The sequence below is a fragment of the Eucyclogobius newberryi genome, unplaced genomic scaffold (genome assembly GCF_026437365.1).
Source record: "Eucyclogobius newberryi isolate DKJ021-1_F unplaced genomic scaffold, fEucNew1.0.hap1 SCAF_16, whole genome shotgun sequence".
NCBI lineage: Eukaryota > Metazoa > Chordata > Actinopteri > Gobiiformes > Gobiidae > Eucyclogobius > Eucyclogobius newberryi.
The window spans coordinates 27,883,344-27,906,922 of NW_027315790.1; the positions used below are offsets into that span (position 1 = coordinate 27,883,344).

Consider the following 23,579-nt stretch of genomic DNA (forward strand, 5'->3'; position numbering starts at 1 on the left):
GAAAGAAGGCAATGGGGAGAAATGATCAAACAGAAGGAAAGAAAAGTGAAAGGAAAAGTGAGAGGGCAAGAGCAGGAGCAATGAGAGAGGGATAGAGGGGAGAGGAGGAGAGATGTTTGGAGAGAGGGAGACAGCGATAGAAGAGAGAGAGAAGCAGAGAGTAGAGAGAAAAGAAGAGAAGAAAGAGAGAACGAGAAGGGCTTGAGAGAGAAACAGAGAGGTAGAGATAGAGAGAGAAGCAGAGAGAGGGAGAGAGAAGAAAGAAGCAGAGAGGGAGAGAGTAGAGAGAAAAGAAGAGAAAAAGAGAGAGAGAGAACGAGAAGGGCTAGTATGAGAGAGAAGCAGAGAGGGGAGGAGATAAGAGAGAATGAGAGGTTGAAGTTGGGGAGAGATGTTGGGGGAGAAGAGAGAGCGGTGCAGGTGAAAGTCTTTGTCTGGCCCTGTCACATGGCCCTGTCACATGGCCCTGTCACATGGCCCTGTCACATGGCCCTGTCACAGGCTGTGGCAGCGTGAACACTGCTCTTTTTCACCTTGAGGCGGGCTCAGTGTAAACGCTCTGTTTATGTTCAGGTAAATGACAACAAAAGACTTCTGTGAACGTCTAACGGCCGATCACACTGGTCCTGGTTTAGTTCTGACTGGTCCTGGTTTAGTTCTGACTGGTCCTGGTTTAATTCTGGCCTGGTCCTGGTTTAGTTCTGACTGGTCCTGGTTTAGTTCTGGCCTGGTCCTGGTTTAGTTCTGGCCTGGTCCTGGTTTAGTTCTGACTGGTCCTGGTTTAGTTCTGACTGGTCCTAGTTTAGTTCCGACTGGTCCTGGTTTAGTTCTGGCCTGGTCCTGGTTTAGTTCTGGCCTGGTCCTGGTTTAGTTCTGGCTTGATCCTGGTTTAATTCTGGCCTGGTCCTGGTTTAGTTCTGGCCTGGTCCTGGTTTAATTCTGGCCTGGTCCTGGTTTAGTTCTGGCCTGGTCCTGGTTTAGTTCTGGCCTGGTCCTGGTTTAGTTCTGGCCTGGTCCTGGTTTAGTTCTGGCTTGATCCTGGTTTAGTTCTGGCCTGGTCCTGGTTTAGTTCTGGCCTGGTCCTGGTTTAGTTCTGGCCTGGTCCTGGTTTAGTTCTGACTGGTCCTGGTTTAGTTCTGGCCTGCTCCTGGTTTAGTTCTGGCCTGGTCCTGGTTTAGTTCTGGCCTGGTCCTGGTTTAGTTCTGACTGGTCCTGGTTTAGTTCTGGCTCGATCCTGGTTTAGTTCCGACTGGTCCTGGTTTAGTTCTGACTGGTCCTGGTTTAGTTCTGGCTCGATCCTGGTTTAGTTCCGACTGGTCCTGGTTTAGTTCTGGCCTGGTCCTGGTTTAGTTCTGGCCTGGTCCTGGTTTAGTTCTGGCCTGGTCCTGGTTTAGTTCTGGCCTGGTCCTGGTTTAGTTCTGACTGGTCCTGGTTTAGTTCTGGCTCGATCCTGGTTTAGTTCTGGCCTGGTCCTGGTTTAGTTCTGGCCTGGTCCTGGTTTAGTTCTGGCCTGGTCCTGGTTTAGTTCTGGCTTGATCCTGGTTTAATTCTGGCCTGGTCCTGGTTTAGTTCCGACTGGTCCTGGTTTAGTTCTGGCCTGGTCCTGGTTTAGTTCTGGCTTGATCCTGGTTTAGTTCTGGCCTGGTCCTGGTTTAGTTCTGGCCTGGTCCTGGTTTAGTTCTGGCCTGGTCCTGGTTTAGTTCTGGCCTGCTCCTGGTTTAGTTCTGGCCTGGTCCTGGTTTAGTTCTGGCCTGCTCCTGGTTTAGTTCTGGCCTGGTCCTGGTTTAGTTCTGGCCTGGTCCTGGTTTAGTTCTGGCCTGGTCCTGGTTTAGTTCTGGCATTGACCTGGTTTGTTCACACATAGATATTAATAATCAATGCTAAATCTATTATTAAAACTATATACATTGCATAAAAAGATAGATTTGGACCTTTCCTTCAATAAGTAGTAGTTCAATAATGTTCTATATATAATCTATATATTTATATCGGAAGTAGTATAAAACCACATGGATTATATTTGAGTTTATTTTGTCTGAAAAATAAATGATTATAATTGAAAAAGTTGAAAAATCTGAATAAACGTTGAAAAAATCTGAATAAAAGTTTAAAAAATCTGAATAAAAATCAGAAAGTGAGTTCAAAATGTTTGTATCAATCTACAAAGCTGGTTCAAGACCAGGTTTAGTTCCAGTTATTTTGTACAAATGTCACTTGAACCATTCCAGGTAAAGCAATAACATCTCCATGGAAACAAGCAGGCGACGGACCTTCCACCAGAAGGTTACGCCGCGCAACTTTAAATGTTACGTTGAATTATTACACTTTATAGCGGCGGTGAAGGGATTTTATTTGGTTATTTTTATTGATTTAATTCAGTTTTATCGCATATTTTTACGAATAACGTCTGAATACAAAATGCCTCATGAAAAGAAACAAAAAAGTTAAAAGAAATCCGGTAATTTTAGTAGTATTTGTTCAAATTAACTGCAAGAGCAAATGCAAAAGTGTAGACCTGTCAAATAAAGGTCTACAGCAGATTAAATTAATACTTTTTCCAGGTTTATATCTGTCGAGGCGTTCGTTTAGTTTCATAACGCATATACATTGGAAAACACGTGCGTATATATTTGTATTTGTCAAACACTGCTCTTCATTATGTGTAAGTGAATGCGTCTTTTCAGAGAGCAACCGTCACAACCGTCGACTCGCATTCCCGGAGAAAGTGTGTCTAACGCACTGCGGCTTCTGGCGCTCTGCGAACTCTGTGCTCATCTGTGTTCCTGTTTGTTTACCCCTCCCAGGTGCGGTCACCGAGTCGACACCATGAGGCAGCAGCGCGCCCAAAACTCCCCCGAAAACCGCCCTCCCAAAGTCTCCCACTATCGCTCTGGACATGGCGGGACAGCAGAAGAGACGGCGATCGGAGCCGCACCCTTCTGAAACCATTTGAGAGTCAAGAGTCCGCGGAGTAGGCAACGTTTCGGGAGCATTTTTTTGCCCCACCGAGCAAAGAAATATGTCCTCGAAAAGCATCAGTCAGTTTTGAGACTTTCTGAGCGATTCGCAAACTGGCGTTCACGTGCAGCGACGAAAATCGTGGACAAGTTCGAAGTGGCGAGTCCATGGAGGAAACAGAAGGAGAGTGAAATTCGCACACTTCCTTTTTTTGGACTGTCCCGATTTGCGGCAGTGATGTCCTCGCCGGTGCATCGCCCCGAACTGGAATCGCCTTGTTAACGGTTGCGCCCGATTGAGGCCCATATCGAGGACAAGCCCATAAATGCAGGCGCGTAAGAAGTATGTTTTGCTGGGTTTGTGCGCGTGCTGCTGGCTGCTCCTCTTCTACTGGGGCGGAGGGGTCCAGCTGAGGGTGCTGAGGCTCCTGACGCGACACAGAGCGGAGGTGGTGCGGTTTTGGCCCAACTGGACGGACCGCGCCTTCCTGCCGAGGTATGCCCACCTGGCGGAGCTGCAGACGGACCCGGGGACGGCGGAGTCGCCCAGGCAGCGGCGCCAAGCGTGGTCGGCGATATACAAAGACAGCCGGTGCCGCATGGAGACGTGCTTCGACTTCTCGCGATGCCGGCGGCGGGGGCGCGAGGGGTTCCGGGTGTACATCTACCCGTTGGAGAAGAACGACCGCGTGTCGGAGAGCTACAGGAAGATCTTAACGTCCATCGCCGATTCGAGGTACTACACGACCGACCCGCGGGAGGCGTGCCTGTTCGTGCTCGGCATAGACACTCTAGATCGTGACCAGCTCTCGGGACAGTTCGTGCAAAACGTCGACGACCGTATCCGTGGCTATCCGCTGTGGAACGACGGCCGCAATCACTTGATATTTAACTTATATTCCGGAACGTGGCCCAACTATACAGAAGACCTCGGGTTCAATATCGGGCAAGCCATGTTGGCGAAGGCGAGCCTCAACACGGAACACTTCAGGCCTGGCTTTGACGTGTCCATACCGTTGTTCTCCAAGGATCACCCTCAAAAAGGCGGCGAGCGGGGCTGGCTGGTGCGGAACGCCGTCCCGCCGCGACGGAAGTACCTGCTGATGTTCAAAGGGAAGCGGTATTTGACGGGGATCGGGTCGGACACGAGGAACGCGCTCCATCACATCCACAACGGGAAGGACATCGTGTCGCTGACCACCTGCAAACACGGGAAGGACTGGGAGAAGCACAAAGACGCACGGTGTGACCATGACAACCTGGAGTACGAAAGGTAAGACACGTTTTTACTGAAATCTGATTTGAAGCTGCTTTTTTTGACCGTGTGAAATGCGCGTTGCTTGTATCGGAACGTAAAATGAGAATTGTTGTAAGGTTGTTTGGTGTATTACTACTCATTGTTCAATAAGTGAAACATAAACAGGGTTAAAATGTCGTAAATTGTTTGTAAGATGAGAAATGTTGTTAAAACTAACGTGAATAAGGAATGATTTGAAGAGGATTAAAACACGTTAAGACTCGTTCTAAATGGAAACCAGATCATTTCCCTGGTCTTGAATTACACTGTGTTCTTATTGTGCTTCGTGTCATGTAAATTAGTTCTGTATCTGTTTAATTGAACGGTTAAAACATGTATGTGTTCTGGATTACCGTTGACCCGATGGGTGTAAAGCACACTAAAGCTTGTGTGAATTGTGGCTGAACATGTTAAAGTGTTGACAAAGCGGGAAAAGCGTCGTTCCAATATTGACTTAGTTTATCGCCTCGATGAGACGTGCGTTGACAAAGCTGGAGAGCGTGGCACTTTGCTGTGTGTTCAGCCGGCGAACTGCTGTTGATATTACTGTACGCTGGCGGTCTACGTGAGAATACAACAACATGCAACGCTCTGCATGCAATATTATGTCTTTGTGATGTCACGACGATACTAAGAGGAAGACGCTTGATTCTCCATAGCACAAATACAGGTTATTATGCATACACTATCATTGAAACTCTGTACATTGCAGAAATAAGATACATTTGGACCTTTCCCCAGTAGTTCAATAATGTTCTTGATTTATATAGTTATTTCGGAAGTAGTCTTGTCTGAAAAATAAATGATTATAGTTGAAAAAGTTGAACAAATCTGAATAAAAATCAGAAATTCAGTTCAAATGTTTATACATTTTAAATACATAATACAAATACAGGTTATTATGCATACACTATCATTGAAACTCTGTACATTGCATAAATAACATACATTTGGATCTAGTAGGACTAGTTCAATAATGTTCTTGATCTAAGTATCTATGGGAAGTAGTGTAAGATCACATATTATTATTATATTTAAGATTATTTTGTCTGATTATAGTTGAAAAAGTTGAACAAATCTGAATAAAAATCTGAAATTCAGTTCAAAATGTTTATACAGGTTAAATACATAAAACAAATACAGTTTTTTAGACAGTGGAATGACATTTTCAACTCAACACACGTATAGTTTCTCATGCGGTCTTATACTAGTGCTCGAATAATAACGAGATGATTCCAAAATTGTTCAAGAAAAGTAAAATTCTCTCCTTCATATGTTATTATTTTCTTTCTGCATCGATGTTCGTCCACATGAGTTTCGATGCTAGTTTCAGCATCAGGTAGCATCGCTGTTGCTACTTGCTGTGTATCGCTTTAAAGTTGCACTATGTAACTTTTCTGCTGGATGGTCCGCCACCTGCTCTATCGCATCTACATTTTCCATGTGGACAAGCTCGTGACATCACCAGCACAAGGCGAGCTCTCTCACAGTAAGAATCCATGTGGTTGAAAGTATTTTTGCGCAGTACATTTAGCAGCGAGCTACGATGCCATGACACCGGGTCTACGTAGCTACGATGTTTTTTCTTCTCTCTTCTAAAGCCAGTTTTGTGTTTAGTGACTGTGTGGAATCGGCTAATTACATGGTGCACGTTCAAGGTCACGTCTGATTGGGCAAGAGTCAAAACACATGCAACAAACGCACGATTAATACATAAAACTATCAATAAAAATCTCTGCGCAACTTTCCGAAACGCTCCAATATCGCAATCTTTTCCTGATATGCTGTCCAGCCCTGCCCATTACCAGAAAAATCACATTGTGCACCTTTAAAGTCTGTATTTATACATTACTTTAGTTCAAGACAGGTTTTCAATAGCTTTCTCCTTACACTCTTAAAGCCAATCGCCTCATTTGCGTTTCTACGTAAAGAAATTGACATTAGAAATCTGTATGTGGCAAATATCTTTTCAAATTGACGTTCTAAACCTCCAAAAAAAACAAAAACGACATGACGCTGCTCTGTTTTATTCACCGTTTCCATATTCTTAAGCAGCACCCTGATAAATGAAGCGCCGTCACTGTTTTTTTCCATCGTCAACTACGCCGTTGTTTTTATTGACCAATTCGCTGCGGTTTTGTCATTTCGTGCCAGTTTGAACTTCACACGCCGTTTTTACTGCCCCGTTGTTGTTTATTTTGGGGGATGTCGCGTATTCTCCTCGAGCGATCGCAGCCGTGCCGTCTCCCGAGCGGTTATTTCTGTCCCGCTTTTACGAGATCACAATTTGGACTGTTTGGGGCTTTTATGAAGTCTGGCGGCGTCTGATGACATCAAAGACTCAGACAAACTCGCGTCCCCCGACATTTAGATCTGGGTCGACGGTCGTTTGTAGTTTTAATGCGAGAATCGTCGTTAAAATGCGCAACTTGAAGAGATGGGCCTTGATCTCCGTTATCAGACAAAACCAAGGTCAATGCCAAGACGTAATCAGGACTAACGAGGACAGAAAGTGATAGACCTCAAAGATTATAACCCCCTGCTTCGTGTAACCCCAGTTTGAGAACCACTGCCATTGAGAAACAGCGTCATAGATAATTAATTTGAAACGGCCCGGAGATTATATGTGTTTAGTAATCCATGAAGAGGTCATTACTATTGGCTTAGTCTTGTTAGCCGCTGTATAGAGTAAACATCCCATTATAATGTGATTTAATGGTCCATAAAACTGTTACATTGGACTCTATGGTTCAGGATTTAATGTGATCACAGGCTTTATCAGTTTAGTCGTGTTTTTTTTTGCTTTTTCGATGTTTAACAGACATAAACTTAAGCAAAAAACTGAACACAATCAGTTTTTTCTGGCTTCTACGAAAGCTATTATACTTTGGAGTGTGTTTGACCAGCGAATTTAGCAGCTTTCGATCTCGAGTAAAAGGTCATTTTTTCCATCACGTTAACATTTCTTTCATCAACTCTTGCAGCCATTGTTTCAGCTTCAAAGGGTCGTGTTTTAACCGGTTTCCTCCCTTTAAACAGACGACAGTCGTACGTCATTCTAAACCTGAGGACGTTGTGCGTGCGTCATTAGATATAAATATGTTGTTACCGTTTAGTTCTGGTTTAAGTGTTAAGGAGAGTCTGTGTTCAAACCTCTTTTAGACCTGGTTTAAGTGTATATTTAAAGAGAGTCTGTGTTCAAACCTCTTTTAGTCCTGGTTTAAGTGTATATTTAAGGTTTAAGTGTATATTTAAAGAGAGTCTATGTTCAAACCTCTTTTAGTCCTGGTTTAAGTGTATATTTAAAGAGAGTCTGTGTTCAAACCTCTTTTAGTCCTGGTTTAAGTATATATTTAAGGTTTAAGTGTATATTTAAAGAGAGTCTACGTTCAAACCTCTTTTAGTCCTGGTTTAAGTGTATATTTAAGGAGAGTCTACGTTCAAACCTCTTTTAGACCTGGTTTAAGTGTATATTTAAGTAAAGTCTATGTTCAAACCTCTTTTAGTCCTGGTTTAAGTGTATATTTAAGTAAAGTCTATGTTCAAACCTCTTTTAGTCCTGGTTTAAGTGTATATTTAAAGAGAGTCTGTGTTCAAACCTCTTTTAGTCCTGGTTTAAGTATATATTTAAGGTTTAAGTGTATATTTAAAGAGAGTCTACGTTCAAACCTCTTTTAGTCCTGGTTTAACTGTATATTTAAAGAGAGTCTGTGTTCAAACCTCTTTTAGACCTGGTTTAAGTGTATATTTAAGTAAAGTCTATGTTCAAACCTCTTTTAGTCCTGGTTTAAGTGTATATTTAAGGAGAGTCTACGTTCAAACCTCTTTTAGTCCTGGTTTAAGTGTATATTTAAGGAGAGTCTACGTTCAAACCTCTTTTAGACCTGGTTTAAGTGTATATTTAAGGAGAGTCTACGTTCAAACCTCTTTTAGACCTGGTTTAAGTGTATATTTAAGGAGAGTCTACGTTCAAACCTCTTTTAGACCTGGTTTAAGTGTATATTTAAGGAGAGTCTACGTTCAAACCTCTTTTAGACCTGGTTTAAGTGTATATTTAAAGAGAGTCTGTGTTCAAACCTCTTTTAGTCCTGGTTTAACTGTATATTTAAAGAGAGTCTGTGTTCAAACCTCTTTTAGTCCTGGTTTAAGTGTATATTTAAGGAGAGTCTACGTTCAAACCTCTTTTAGACCTGGTTTAAGTGTATATTTAAGTAGGGTCTACGTTCAAACCTCTTTTAGACCTGGTTTAAGTGTATATTTAAAGAGAGTCTGTGTTCAAACCTCTTTTAGTCCTGGTTTAACTGTATATTTAAAGAGAGTCTGTGTTCAAACCTCTTTTAGTCCTGGTTTAAGTGTATATTTAAGGAGAGTCTACGTTCAAACCTCTTTTAGACCTGGTTTAAGTGTATATTTAAGGAGAGTCTGTGTTCAAACCTCTTTTAGTCCTGGTTTAAGTGTATATTTAAGTAAAGTCTATGTTCAAACCTCTTTTAGTCCTGGTTTAAGTGTATATTTAAGTAAAGTCTATGTTCAAACCTCTTTTAGTCCTGGTTTAAGTGTATATTTAAGGAGAGTCTACGTTCAAACCTCTTTTAGTCCTGGTTTAAGTGTATATTTAAGGAAAGTCTACGTTCAAACCTCTTTTAGTCCTGGTTTAAGTGTATATTTAAGTAAAGTCTATGTTCAAACCTCTTTTAGTCCTGGTTTAAGTGTATATTTAAGGAGAGTCTACGTTCAAACCTCTTTTAGACCTGGTTTAAGTGTATATTTAAGTAAAGTCTATGTTCAAACCTCTTTTAGTCCTGGTTTAACTGTATATTTAAAGAGAGTCTGTGTTCAAACCTCTTTTAGTCCTGGTTTAAGTGTATATTTAAGGAGAGTCTACGTTCAAACCTCTTTTAGTCCTGGTTTAAGTTTATATTTAAGGAGAGTCTACGTTCAAACCTCTTTTAGACCTGGTTTAAGTGTATATTTAAGGAGAGTCTACGTTCAAACCTCTTTTAGACCTGGTTTAAGTGTATATTTAAGGAGAGTCTACGTTCAAACCTCTTTTAGACCTGGTTTAAGTGTATATTTAAGGAGAGTCTACGTTCAAACCTCTTTTAGACCTGGTTTAAGTGTATATTTAAAGAGAGTCTGTGTTCAAACCTCTTTTAGTCCTGGTTTAAGTGTATATTTAAGGAGAGTCTACGTTCAAACCTCTTTTAGTCCTGGTTTAAGTGTATATTTAAGGAGAGTCTACGTTCAAACCTCTTTTAGACCTGGTTTAAGTGTATATTTAAAGAGAGTCTGTGTTCAAACCTCTTTTAGTCCTGGTTTAAGTGTATATTTAAGGAGAGTCTACGTTCAAACCTCTTTTAGACCTGGTTTAAGTGTATATTTAAGGAGAGTCTACGTTCAAACCTCTTTTAGACCTGGTTTAAGTGTATATTTAAAGAGAGTCTGTGTTCAAACCTCTTTTAGTCCTGGTTTAACTGTATATTTAAAGAGAGTCTGTGTTCAAACCTCTTTTAGTCCTGGTTTAAGTGTATATTTAAGGAGAGTCTACGTTCAAACCTCTTTTAGACCTGGTTTAAGTGTATATTTAAGTAGAGTCTACGTTCAAACCTCTTTTAGACCTGGTTTAAGTGTATATTTAAAGAGAGTCTGTGTTCAAACCTCTTTTAGTCCTGGTTTAACTGTATATTTAAAGAGAGTCTGTGTTCAAACCTCTTTTAGTCCTGGTTTAAGTGTATATTTAAGGAGAGTCTACGTTCAAACCTCTTTTAGACCTGGTTTAAGTGTATATTTAAGGAAAGTCTATGTTCAAACCTCTTTTAGTCCTGGTTTAAGTGTATATTTAAGTAAAGTCTATGTTCAAACCTCTTTTAGTCCTGGTTTAAGTGTATATTTAAGGAGAGTCTACGTTCAAACCTCTTTTAGACCTGGTTTAAGTGTATATTTAAGTAAAGTCTATGTTCAAACCTCTTTTAGTCCTGGTTTAAGTGTATATTTAAGTAAAGTCTATGTTCAAACCTCTTTTAGTCCTGGTTTAAGTGTATATTTAAGGAGAGTCTACGTTCAAACCTCTTTTAGTCCTGGTTTAAGTGTATATTTAAGGAGAGTCTACGTTCAAACCTCTTTTAGTCCTGGTTTAAGTGTATATTTAAGTAAAGTCTATGTTCAAACCTCTTTTAGTCCTGGTTTAAGTGTATATTTAAGGAGAGTCTACGTTCAAACCTCTTTTAGACCTGGTTTAAGTGTATATTTAAGTAAAGTCTGTGTTCAAACCTCTTTTAGTCCTGGTTTAAGTGTATATTTAAGGAGAGTCTGTGTTTAAACCTCTTTTAGTCCTGGTTTAAGTGTATATTTAAGGAGAGTCTACGTTCAAACCTCTTTTAGACCTGGTTTAAGTGTATATTTAAGTAAAGTCTGTGTTCAAACCTCTTTTAGTCCTGGTTTAAGTGTATATTTAAGGAGAGTCTGTGTTTAAACCTCTTTTAGACCTGGTTTAAGTGTTTATTTAAGTAAAGTCTATGTTCAAACCTCTTTTAGTCCTGGTTTAAGTGTATATTTAAGTAAAGTCTATGTTCAAACCTCTTTTAGACCTGGTTTAGTTCTGGTTTAGGCCGCGCTCACACTTTGTTTCTGATATAGACCTGATTTGCTCCTGGTTTAGTCCTGGTAAATCCCTCGTCCGGTCCATGCTTAGTTCCAGGTTTTGGCCCAATTTGGTGTTTGTGCAAGTGTAAACACCCTAAATTTTGGGTTTTGGTTTAATCCTGATGTAATCCTAAAATAATCCTGATTTATTTTGTACATTTTTGTAGAGCAAACCTTGCCCCAATTTTGGCACAGTTTGGGTCAATAATTTAACTGGATTTAACAGCTTTGTCCTTCTATCTTAGAGTAAACATTGCACTATTTTGAAAAGGTTAGCCGGATTTTCACTGTAGGTCTGCAATACTAAGAGTATTTTAGCAATTGTTAACCGTGCAAACTTGAAAAACACTATTTTAAAGCATTATTACATCAAAATGGCAAACAAATTAGATACATAGTTTGTGATTTTGTAACATTTCTTCACTTTCAGCCAATTTATAGTCACATTTATCTGGTTAAAATGTATCTCCAAAACGTCAACGCACGTCAGAAATAGTTTGCCCGTGACTCGTCTGGTTAGTGGCGGACATATTTCCTATCTTTGGTCATTATTGAGCTGAAATATTAAACCGCCGTGACCTTTGGGGGAGATTGAAAACAGGCAGATATAAAGCGTGCATCATTCCTGTCGCCGGCTCAGTCAGACTCTCATCCAAGCCGAGCTCATTGTGGAGTTTCTAATGAAAAGCTTAAAGAACACGCCCTCCATTCTGCAGCGCTCTACGGCCGCTCAGCAAACCTCCTCTGTTAAAACTCACTCAGCGCTGGAAAAACACACACTTATTAAAATACTTGTTGTATTAAAACAAGCTGTATGTTGACTGGCGTCTGTGGTGAGGATTGTGTAGTTTGAAATATGCAGCTTCAGATATACTTCCAGTTCGTACATTATTGTGGTTATAGTGACAGCTTTTATTGTGCATCTTTTACAATTCTTTGGTGGCAAATGCATCAGAATCTTGTCTTTCAAAACAAAAGTATGCGGGTGTGCAGCAGCTACAACCCTGACCCAAAACCTCTCCAGAAAAAAGAGGTTTTATAACTCAGCTTAATCAATTATAAACGTTTTTTTCTGTGCAAATATAATGCATCAGGACGTTCTAAAATACACCACTTCAACTTCATCTGGGGATAATGCAGTAAATCTAGAAGTAGTAGTATTTAGTCAATCTAGTTGCAGTAGTATTTAGTAAATCTAGTAGTAGTAGTATTTAGTAAATCTAGTCATAGTAGTATTTAGTAAATCTAGTAGTAGTAGTATTTAGTAAATCTAGTAGTAGTAGTATTTAGTAAATCTAGTAGTAGTAGTATTTAGTAAATCTAGTCATAGTAGTATTTAGTAAATCTAGTAGCAGTAGTATTTAGTAAATCTAGTAGTTGTAGTATTTAGTAAATCTAGTCATAGTAGTATTTAGTAAATCTAGTCATAGTAGTATTTAGTAAATCTAGTAGTTGTAGTATTTAGTAAATCTAGTAGCAGTAGTATTTAGTAATTCTAGTATTTTACAATTAAATTTAGTAGCAGTAGTATTTAGTAAATCTAGTTGTAGTAGTATTTAGTAAATCTAGTTGTAGTAGTATTTAGTAAATCTAGTAGTAGTAGTATTTAGTAAATCTAGTAGTAGTAGTATTTAGTAAATCTAGTAGTAGTAGTATTTAGTAAATCTAGTAGTAATAGTATTTAGTAAATCTAGTAGCAGTAGTATTTAGTAAATCTAGTAGTAATAGTATTTAGTAAATCTAGTAGCAGTAGTATTTAGTAAATCTAGTAGTAGTAGTATTTAGTAAATCTAGTAGCAGTAGTATTTAGTAAATCTAGTAGTAGTAGTATTTAGTAAATCTAGTAGTAGTAGTATTTAGTAAATCTAGTAGTAGTAGTATTTAGTAAATCTAGTAGTAGTAGTATTTAGTACATCTAGTAGTAGTAGTATTTAGTAAATCTAGTAGTAGTAGTATTTAGTAAATCTAGTAGTAGTAGTAAATCTCGGCCTTTTTCAATCCAACAAACTAATCGATTCATGAAAAGAATCGCTGGACAAACTAATCGTTGGTCTCAGCCTGAACTCGCTCCAAACACTTTTTAATAAACGCCGATTAAAACGACCCGAGCTCAATTCACCACTACAGTTACACTACAGGGAAAACTTTACACAACACTTCTGTACAGCACACATTTCCAAAGCTTCCGTGTGTTTATCCAGCGTTTATTGTTGCTAAATCTAACCAATATCCACAGAAAGATAACACGACACAAACTAAGTCGCACTGGATGCATTTCATGACTGATTTGCTCTGACTTCCGTTGACACTCGAAACCATAATTGTGCAACGTCTTATTCAGCGCCTTTGATTTCCAATAACTCTTTATCTTGACTGACAGTTGCATTATTTCCTGTTGTTTGACTTCCACCAATCAGAGCTCTCCTGGGAGGGTCATGTGATGTTTTGGTCGCTCCGGATGTACACTGGCATTCGGACAATGGGAAAATACACATAGTAGAGAACACGTAATACACTTTGAATGCAAATCGCGGCTCACGGACTGAAGTAAACAAACGTCCAGGAGACTTGTGGTGAAAACGTCGCGGATAGAAGTCATTTTGTACGTTATTTGTTCATAATGTGATTTTTCCTGTTTCGTAAAGCACTTTGAATGAAACTGTGCGCTACAAACTTTCTTCTGCTTGAGTAATTGTAACTCACACGTTCGCTCGAGCCGAGGACTTAACGGAAACTACGGAAACTTGTGGATTCTCCATTGACTTCTTACTTCATTCATTCCTCCATTTGTAAAAAAAAAAAAAATCAGCCGTTACAAAGATGAAAACCCTCTAAAGCGGTACATTCATACGAAAATATGAAAAAAACATGTCTTTGGCGGTTTTGACTCACTTTGTTTGTTTTGGGACGAGCCGCGAACGGACCAAACTGAATGAGGGCATTTATTCCACAGGAGCACCTGGGTGGGCACCGGGGGGGCGAGGGCCGAGGGGGAGGGACACGGGACGTCCCCCCCCCCAGTGTGTGTGTGTGTGTGGTGTGTGTGTGTGTGTGTGCGTGTGTGTGGGAGAGGAAGGATTAGAGAGCAGAGCTGAAAGGGCTGTGGAATTCTGAAGGTGCCGATGTTGTTGTTAACGAGGTCGAAAACTCAGCGACAGATTCAAGAACAAAAATATGAAGAGAGTTATAATAGTTAGGGCAGATTTTTTTTTAGAGAAATACGTCATTGTGATTTTAAAGTTTGCGATTTCATTTGCCGCGTATGTTTTCATGTGAAGATGTTTTCCAAGATCAGATTTCTTCACATCTAAAAAAAAATCTGATCTAATCTGATCAGATTTTTCAAGTTTATGTGTTTTGTTGTTGTTGTTTTCAATGTCCAGTTGCAAATGACACACACTGAACACACAATGAAGACAAGTTTGTTATCTTAAGTGTGGGAGCAGGACCACACCCCTTTCACACCACTTCCTGCGGCTAAACCATTTAAGCATCCAGGTCACACACATCAGCGTTCGTGACTTCGTGCCCCTCTCTACGACCCTCTTCTAATTCTTCTAATGTATCGCGTAGATGGGGGTATCGAGGCCCTGGAGCCTACAGCCCTCATCACCAGAATCCCCAAAACCGCATCCATTTCTGTACATTTGTGTCCTTCCTGTTTCTCGTACGCCAATAAACATTTTGCATCGTAGCCGGGGTTGTGGTCCTTGCTAGCACATTCGTTTTCACTGCCCAGTTGCAAATAACACACACTGAACACACAATGAAGATACGTTTGTTATCTTAAGTTCGGGAGCAGGACCACACCCCTTCTTGCAGCTACACTTTTTAAGCATCCAGGTCACACACATCAGCGTTCGTGACTTCGTGCCCCTCTCTACGACCCTCTTCTAATTCTTCTAATGTATCGCGTAGATGGGGGTATCGAGGCCCGGGAGCCTACAGCCCCAAAACCGCATCAACTTCTGTACATTTGTGTCCTTCCTGTTTCTCGTACGCCAATAAACACTTTGCGTCGTCGCCGGGGTCGTGGTCCTCGCTAGCGAATTCCTTTTCAATCCCCAGTTGCTAATGACACACACTGAACACACACTTCGTCGTTGTCACGCGTAACACTTCCTCCTTTCGTGCTTTTGTGTTCGAGTGGCAGCAGATCGCCTTTACGGGGTCTCTCGAGGTTAATGAGCGCGTGCGTCGGCCCCCCGCCCCACCACCCGGCTCAGATTAGCCCCAAAGCAGCCGGACACACGAGGCCACGCGGCGGGACGAGGGGTCAGCGCCCGGGGATCGATAACCAATCACGACATCACTTAACACACCGGGGCGGCGGGGGAAAAGAGCGCGCGGCATTTAGAGAAATCAAATATTAAGTGAGGTGAACGGAGGACGGCGAAGGGACGGCGGGGAACGGCGGGGTCAGTGCGCGATGATTGGTTCAGTCCTGTATCGATCGGACGCCTGAGCCCCTTTGCGAGGCCGTGATAATATTGCTCGTTAGGGAAATCGATTTGGAAATAGACTTATGGAAAATCTGGCGCTTGCACTCGGCATTAATCGCTGCCAAAGACTGAAAGGACTCTCGAAGAGCTTCTTTGCATTAAATGTATTATTCATTCCGTTTCCATTGATTAAGTGTTTTGCATGTGAATGTTTGAGCGGAAAACGTGTTGTATTGTTCTTCCCGTGGCGGTGATGGACGTGCAGGAGGTTGTGGCGTTTGGAGAAAAGCCAGCGCCGATGACACTTTTTGTTCCAGTTCCAAAAACCAAATGCATAAAAAATGAAAAATGTAAGATGTCGATGCCAGAGAAGTGTTATGATGTCATCTTTTTCAGCTTGATTGTTTTATATTGATCCAGAAATATGTCTACGCTCATTCGGTACAAGAGTCAAAAGGGAATAAGGTGACATACAATTGAACAGGTGAGTGCTATTTGACGCTTTACGTTTTATTAATTTATTTTTTGATTGATTGACTTTTATTTAACCAGGAAAACCAAGAAAGTTTCCTTAATGTGTTTTACTGCAGTCAAAATATTATTCCTCCTTGATTAATTCCACTCCACTTTATTCCAATTGATAACATATATAGAAAATGGTAAGAAAAATGATAAATATTGAATGAAAAATTATAATTATTTAAATAAATAAATAAATAAATAAATTGGACATCTGTTTTGGCAAATTTAGGGTAAACATTTTATATTTGAGGGTTTATACCATGTGCAAATTGGGAAATGTATTTGCAATAATTGATGCACCAAATTATCATATTAATATCATGATTTTGTGAAATGTTTTGGTCTTCTATTGATCAAAGAGACGCAATGTGCCTTACACTTTTGGTGATTTTTTTCTGACAAACGGTGTTATTTCATAGTTTCATTCCGTTCAAAGTTTACAGTTCAATCCCATACAATTCAGAACATACTTGTTGAGGTCTGAACTGCAGAGTCAGCAGGATTTAGAACTTTAAAACTGAGTATTTTGTTGTTTGCAATTATATTTGACTGTTTCTTCACCTGCAGGGAGACAATGGTAGTACACACTCAGATGAGTTTTGCACCAACAATCCTCCAGTTAGTGGGTAAAATTCTCCTTAGCTGCTCCACATTCAAAGCTGATAATAATAACTATAATTTCCCTGCAGTTTGAGCCTCGTTTCCCACTTTTACTGGTTGAAACGCCTCGAGCAAACTTCTTCAAAGTCTTTGTCTCTGTATCATTTGAGTCGTCTGAGAATGTCCTTCAAACGCGTATGAAAAGTCGTGGTGAATGTTCCTGCAGGTAGAGCTTTAAAGAGTGTTGGGGGTCCGGCCCGAGCGGTGACAGAGACAGACAGATCTGGGTGACGGGGGGCCGGGCAGGAGAAGCCTCTGCAGCCTAACGACCCAGTTTCTCTCACTTTGGAGAAAAGAGGAGAGCGCCGGGCTCTGTACAGTGAATGTGAATGAGCCGGAGTGAGAAAAACACATGCACGCTGACGGACAGAGTGTTCACGAAGGACAAAAGCTCCACCGCCAGCTCTAAGGTCCTCGCGGGGACAGCACACATCCACTTTTGTCCCCGGGTTGGACTTAAGACAATGGAGAGGGAGGGGGAATAGAGAGAGAGAAGAGAGAGGGAGGGGGGAGAGAGAGAGAGAAAGAGAGGAGGAGAAAGAGAAAGAGGGAGAGAGAGGGAGAGAGAGAGGGAGGAGTGAGAGAGAGAGATAGGGCGGGAGAGAGAAAGAGAGCCAGAGGGAGAGCATGAGAGAGAGAGAGAGAGGGATAGAATGAGAGAGAGAGAGAGAGGGATAGAATGAGAGAGGTAGAGCATATGAGAGAGCGATAATGAGAGAGAGAGAGAGCCTGAGGGAGAGAATGAGAGAGAATGAGAGAGAGAGGGAGAGAATAAGAGAGCGAGGGAGAGCATGAGAGAGAGAGAAGGAGAGAGAGAGAGAATAAAAGAGAGAGAGAAAGAGCCAGAGAGCAAAGACATGCACTTCAAAAACATGTGCTTTATGTATTTAGTTGTACTTTTGTATTTAGCTGTACTTTTTTATTTAGTGGTACTTTTGTATTTAGTTGTACTTTTGTATTTAGTTGTACTTTTGTATTTAGCTGTAGTTTTTTATTTAGTTGTACTTTTGTATTTAGTGGTACTTTTGTATTTAGTTGTACTTTTGTATTTAGTGGTACTTTTGTATTTAGTGGTACTTTTGTATTTAGTTGTACTTTTGTATTTAGTGGTACTTTTGTATTTAGTGGTACTTTTGTATTTAGTTGTACTTTTGTATTTAGTGGTACTTTTGTATTTAGTGGTACTTTTGTATTTAGTTGTACTTTTGTATTTAGTTGTACTTTTGTATTTAGTACTGTTTATGTTGTAGTACATCGATCCCAGTGAAAGTTCCGGCTGACATGAGCTCATTCGCTCATTCACTTAAAAATCATGAATCAGATTTGACTTTGGGGCTTTTTCAATTTTCTGATTCAGATTTTGAACGTGTTTCAGACCGATCTCCGTGGAGACAAGAACGTGACTTTCGAGACGATTTTAGAGCAACAAAGCCACTCAAACTGGATAAACGCAAGATAAAAGAGTTTAATGCCTTACAATGGAACATCCCAGGCAAAGCTACGACATGGACTCAAGCGGACGAGACCTGAAAAGACCCCGAGCGTATTTAAATCATACAAACGCTTTACTAAACTGACAGACGGGAATAAGTTTGCACATTTTACTCAGTTACCGTTCCGGACTCAAGCCTTTTAGCTCGTGTGAAAATGCCGAAACGCCGCGCCTTCCTGTTTGTCTCAAAAGGTTGCCGAGGGCCGGGTCATTCTTCACGGGCTCCTCGGAACAGCTCCAGGTTGTGAAAGGGAGCGAGCGGTCGGCCTGTGAACGCACCGCGGCCCGGACGCTGCATGCTAATGGAGACGCTCTCATGCATATGCGGGACGACGGGCCACGGGCAAACCAATGTGGCCATTACAGAGTTTATACACACTTAAAGGGCCGGCTCGGACTCCTAAGCAGACGTTTACGAGCGCGGAGAAGGGTTTTTGTGGGAAACTGATGCACGACCGATTCACTTAAAGGGGAATAAAGAGACATCAGAGTTTACGTTTCATTATCTGCACATGTGGCCTTTTTAGAGAGACTTTTTAAGAGAGACTTTTTTTAGAGATACTTCTTTTAGAAATACTTTTTTGGAGACTTTTTAGAGAGACTTTTTAGAGAGATACTTTTTTAGAGATACTTTTTAAGAGATACTTTTTTCAGAGATACTTTTTTAGAGGTACTTTTTTTAGAGAGACTTTTTTTTCAGAGAGACTTTTTTTTAGAAATACGTTTTTGGAGACTTTTTAAGAGAGACTTTTTAGAGAGACTTTTAAGAGACTTTTTTAGAGATACTTTTTTTAGAGAGAAACGTTTTTAGAGATACTTTCTAAGAGATACTTTTTTCAGAGATACGTTTTTAGAGGTACTTTTTTTAGAGAGACTTTTTAGAGAGACTTTTTTAGACTTTTTTGAGAGATACTTTTTTAGAGATACTTTTTAAGAGATACTTTTTTCAGAGATAGTTTTTTTAGAGATACTTTTAGAGAGACTTTTTTAGAGAGACACTTTTTTTAGAGATACTTTTTTAGATACTTTTTTAGAGAGACTTTTTTTTTGAGTTTTACGTTTAGTCTGGAAATTGAACCCACAACCTTCAGTGGACGTGTATCTTGAATATGTTCTCTGTATTTGACCTTTCTTCAATGCTTTTCTGGCTGTATTTAAGCAATAAAACCAACTTGCAGCTAATAAAAACAAGCAAGATGGATCAGTTTACTCAAAGCCGTACTGTGGAACATTCTAGGCAAAGTGGTAACATCCGAAAAAGGGATTAGTCTGAAAAATGAGCATAAAACATCCCAAAAAATACAAACAAAAATACTAGAAGTTGCTGAATATTGTTAAGATTATACGTTTTTGGAGCAATTACAGTTCATTTGCAAAAGCAGATAAGGAAAATCCCCAAAAGGTTCACAATTCTGGCTTTGTTTACACACGCACACCTAAAATCTGGTCATTATCTGATTTCTGGAGTCAATGCAATGTCATAAAGAGTTACATCTGACGTGAGTAATCTGATTTCTTAAGACAATTATGCAAAAAAGGAACGAATGTGACCTAGAAAGAGAGAAAAGTGAAAATTATTTGTATTTTTCTCTTCCAAATACAATAGTTGCTCCAAAAATAGGCACGCAAAACACACCAAAACTCAGATCTAATCATTGTCTGACTACTCTAGTTATCAGATTTGTACCGACCAACACACCGTAAGTGTAAAACTGAATCTATTTTAAAATTACTCGTCTGTTCTTGAGCAAATCCACTCATGGATAATATGTGGAGCAAAAGAAAAGAAAAAACTAAACTTTGCGACATCTGTATTTACAAGTAAACTCTTTTAATTCCTTTAAAATGGTGTTTCCTGTCAATCCCTTGCACTGTACAAAAGTGCGGTTTGCATTTCAACATAATTTCATACAAGCCTCTCAATATAAATGTGCAGAACTGAACGGTATAATTCAAACACCGCAGCCCTGACTCCGCCCGTAATCATAACGTGAATATGTGTAAGTCTGGCAAAGCAAACGGGGCTCTCGGCGGCGAGTGCAATTGTGGTCGTGGGATTGCAGTCGGCGAGTGTGGCTCAAGTCGAACGAGCTGGAGACGAGATGAAAGACTGAGATCTTCTGGCTCCGGTTCTTCTTCTTCTTCTTCTTCTTCTTCTTCTTCTTCTTCTTCTTCTTCTTCTTCTTCTTCTTCTTCTTCTTCTTCTTCTTCTTCTTCTTCTTCTTCTTCTTCTTCTTCTTCTTCTTCTTCTTCTTCTTCTTCTTCTTCTTCTTCTTCTTCTTCTTCTTCTCCTTCTTCTTCTTCTTCTTCTTCTTAAACAGACGATCCTCCGAAATCGCCCTCCGTCGTCTCCACGGCGATAGCGGCGATGACTTTGGCCGATCCCGTTGTTTTGCTGGAGTCCGTCTGTCACCGCTCATTCCTCAAACTCAGGAGAACTTCCTGCTCAAAGCTGTTCACAACTCTCCACATTGTTTAAAGGTGCACTACGTAACTTTTCTGGTGCTGTACAGTGACTCTGCTCGTCTCCGTGGAGATGTCATCGCTGGAATGTTCCGTGGTATACGTTAAACATATGCATTTGTTCAATTACAACGGCAAAAACGCCTAAGAAAAACATGCATTCTTTTACTTTCACTTTCTGTTGTGACCAGCTTTATTGAAATCAAACATTCTGATAATTATACTAAAGTTAATAAGTTAATAATACACAAATAATTATGCAAATGAACATATACAACATAAACAACATTAAGTGTTACTTTTTAGAGCATGGATTGAACTGAAATTAGAGGTTATTTTTGCTTCTAAAATGGTCACAATTATTATAATTTTTAGTTTTTTGTTTGATTATATTGTGACCTGAATAATCCCGACTATCGATCAATCTTGTCGTAATTCCAGGCCAAGCTTTAACATCTCCATGGAGACGAGCCGATGGCACACGCCCAACTTTTGTACAATAGAATTACACACGATGGTCAAACATGTTCACATTTCTACATAATTGAAAAATATTTTGCTGTCATTTCTAACTATTAAAGTATAAAATATTGGATTAAAATGCATAATTAAGATTGAAACAGCAAATAAACAGACAATTGTAAAGCTTTTAACACACAATCCTGGGTAAAAACACAAAAGACAACTCAGACAGCCCTGTGTACAGCTAAATATGATTAAATCCTGAAGTCAGATTAGAACCAGAGAATCAAAAACTAACATTTGTTTACGCGTCAGCTCTGTTCTGGCTCTCCTCAGCCGTCAGCCTCTCGCTCCCTCAACTCCGGAGCTATTTCAGTTTCCCATCGTCGTGGCGTTTGCATTTTTCAGGAGGAGGTTATAATTTACGCGTCTCGTCTCGCCGTGTCAAAAGCTTGTTATTTACAAGTCACTCCCCTCGGCCTCGGTGACGCGGGGGACGGGGGGCAAACCGGGGCTCGCGCCGCGCAAAGGAAAAAGCACATTAGCTGAAAGTGGGAAAAAAACACCTCAGTTTAGTTCATTTCTTTTAGTATTTAGTTCAGTTCAGGCTCACGATTGAATACTGTATTTTCCGGACTATAAGTCGCACCTTTTTTCATAGTTTTGGCCGGGATGTGACTTATACTTATATTTATACTTATATACTTATACTGCGGAGCAACTTATATGTGATATTATTTGTTATTTTCACACTTGCAACCGCATTTCATACTCCAGTGCGACTTATATATGTTTTTTTTTTTCTCTATTATGCATTTTCTGGTGCGACTTATACTCCGGAAAATACGGTAATAACGATTTCCAGACACAATTATATCCGATTTTCCACCACAGATGCAAATGTTGAAGCGTGAGACACCGAAATGTATCAGAACGACACAGTAATGTGCAGATGTTTGCGTAACAGAGGAGTGGGAGGGGCAGGAAAAGTCCGCCGTTGAATAGTTCACAAACGAAATAAGAAAATGCACAACTCGCACCACGCCTAGAAACGACCTTAAAGGGTTTGAGTTAATCCTTCTTTTGACACGGCGCAGGAAATTCAACGTACAAAGAGAGAAAGGAAGTGTAAATTACGTCTCAGAAACGTGTCAAACTTGTATTCAGTGTCACGTCATAATCGGTCAGTGTTACGTCATAATCGGTCAGTGTCACGTCATAATCGGTCAGTGTCGCCTCATAATCCGTCAGTGTCACGTCATAATCGGTCAGTGTCATGTCATAATCGGTCAGTGTCACGTCATAATCGGTCAGTGTTACGTCATAATTGGTCATGTCACGTCATAATCGGTCACGTCATAATCGGGTAGTGTCACGTCATAATCGGTCATGTCACGTCATAATCGGGTCACGTCATGATCGGTCACGTCATAATCGGGTAGTGTCACGTCGTAATCGGTCATGTCACGCCATAATCGGGCACGTCATAATGGGTCATGTCACATCATAATCGGTCACGCCATAATCGGTCATGTCACGTCATAATCGGTCAGTGTCACGTCATAATCAGGGTCACGTCACGTCATAATCGGTCAGTGTCACGTCATAATCGGTCACGGCACGTCATAATCGGTCACGTCATAATCGGTCAGTGTCACGTCAAGTGTCACGTCATAATCGGTTAGTGTTACGTCATAATTGGTCAGTGTCACGTCAAAATCGGTCAGTGTCACGTCATAATCGGTCAGTGTTGTCACGGAAAGCCAAATGTCGATTTTCATACTACATATACATAGTTATTCCGATACCGTGATGATGATTAAAAATGCTCTTATTTCCTGTTGTTAGTTTGACATGAGGGAACTCGAATCTGCCTTTTTCCAGAAACATACACTGTATGACTACAGTCGCACGGGAGTAAAAAAGCCAAAAAATGCATAATAGAGAAGAAAAAAACATATGTAAGTCGCACTGGAGTATGAAATGCAGTTGCAAGTGTGAAAATGACACATAATATCACATATAAGTCGCTCCGGAGTATAAGTATATAAGTATAAATATAAGTATAAGTCGCACCCCGGCCAAAACTATGAAAAAAGGTGCGACTTATAGTCTTGAAAATACGGTAAATGTGTGTAATTGTGTACCCTCTTGTGTAGTCAGTGCACTTTGGGCCTGATACGTGGTCTGGATATAGAGATACACACTGTAGTTCTGAGGACCAGCACCGACCCGTCGCCTCCTTTTAGTCGACCAATCGATCCACGTGGGAATCGCTTTGTCAGCCAAGAAATTTGTTCATTTTTCACAATTTACGCCGACTCTGCAGGTCTGAGAAAAGAATCTGAAGAAAGTGTAGTGTTGTCGGACACCGCAGCGGCCAGAGCGAGCGTTCTCCAAACACTGTGAGGCGTTCAATACGGAACATGGTCTGCAGTCTGCACGTAAATACTTACCAAATCTGCTCCACAATGTCTTTACAGTGTCTTTACAGGGTTTCTACAGTGTCTCTACAGTGTCTTTACAGTGTCTCTACAGTGTCTCTACAGTGTCTTTACAGTGTCTCTACAGTGTCTTTACAGTGTCTTTACAGGGTTTCTTTAGTGTCTCTACAGTGTCTCTACAGTGTCTCTACAGTGTCT

At 40.5% G+C, this 23,579-nt stretch overlaps 1 protein-coding gene across 1 annotated transcript in view; it reads left to right on the forward strand.

The window, feature by feature from the left end:
• The first annotated feature begins 3,138 nt into the window (after nucleotides 1–3,138).
• The window catches only part of ext1c (exostoses (multiple) 1c), a 164,154-nt gene continuing 143,713 nt past the window's right edge, over nucleotides 3,139–23,579 (forward strand). The window contains exon 1 of the mRNA XM_072448190.1: nucleotides 3,139–4,230. Within this exon, the coding sequence (XP_072304291.1) occupies nucleotides 3,284–4,230 (947 nt within the window). The 5' untranslated portion in view covers nucleotides 3,139–3,283. The remainder of the gene's footprint in view (nucleotides 4,231–23,579) is intronic.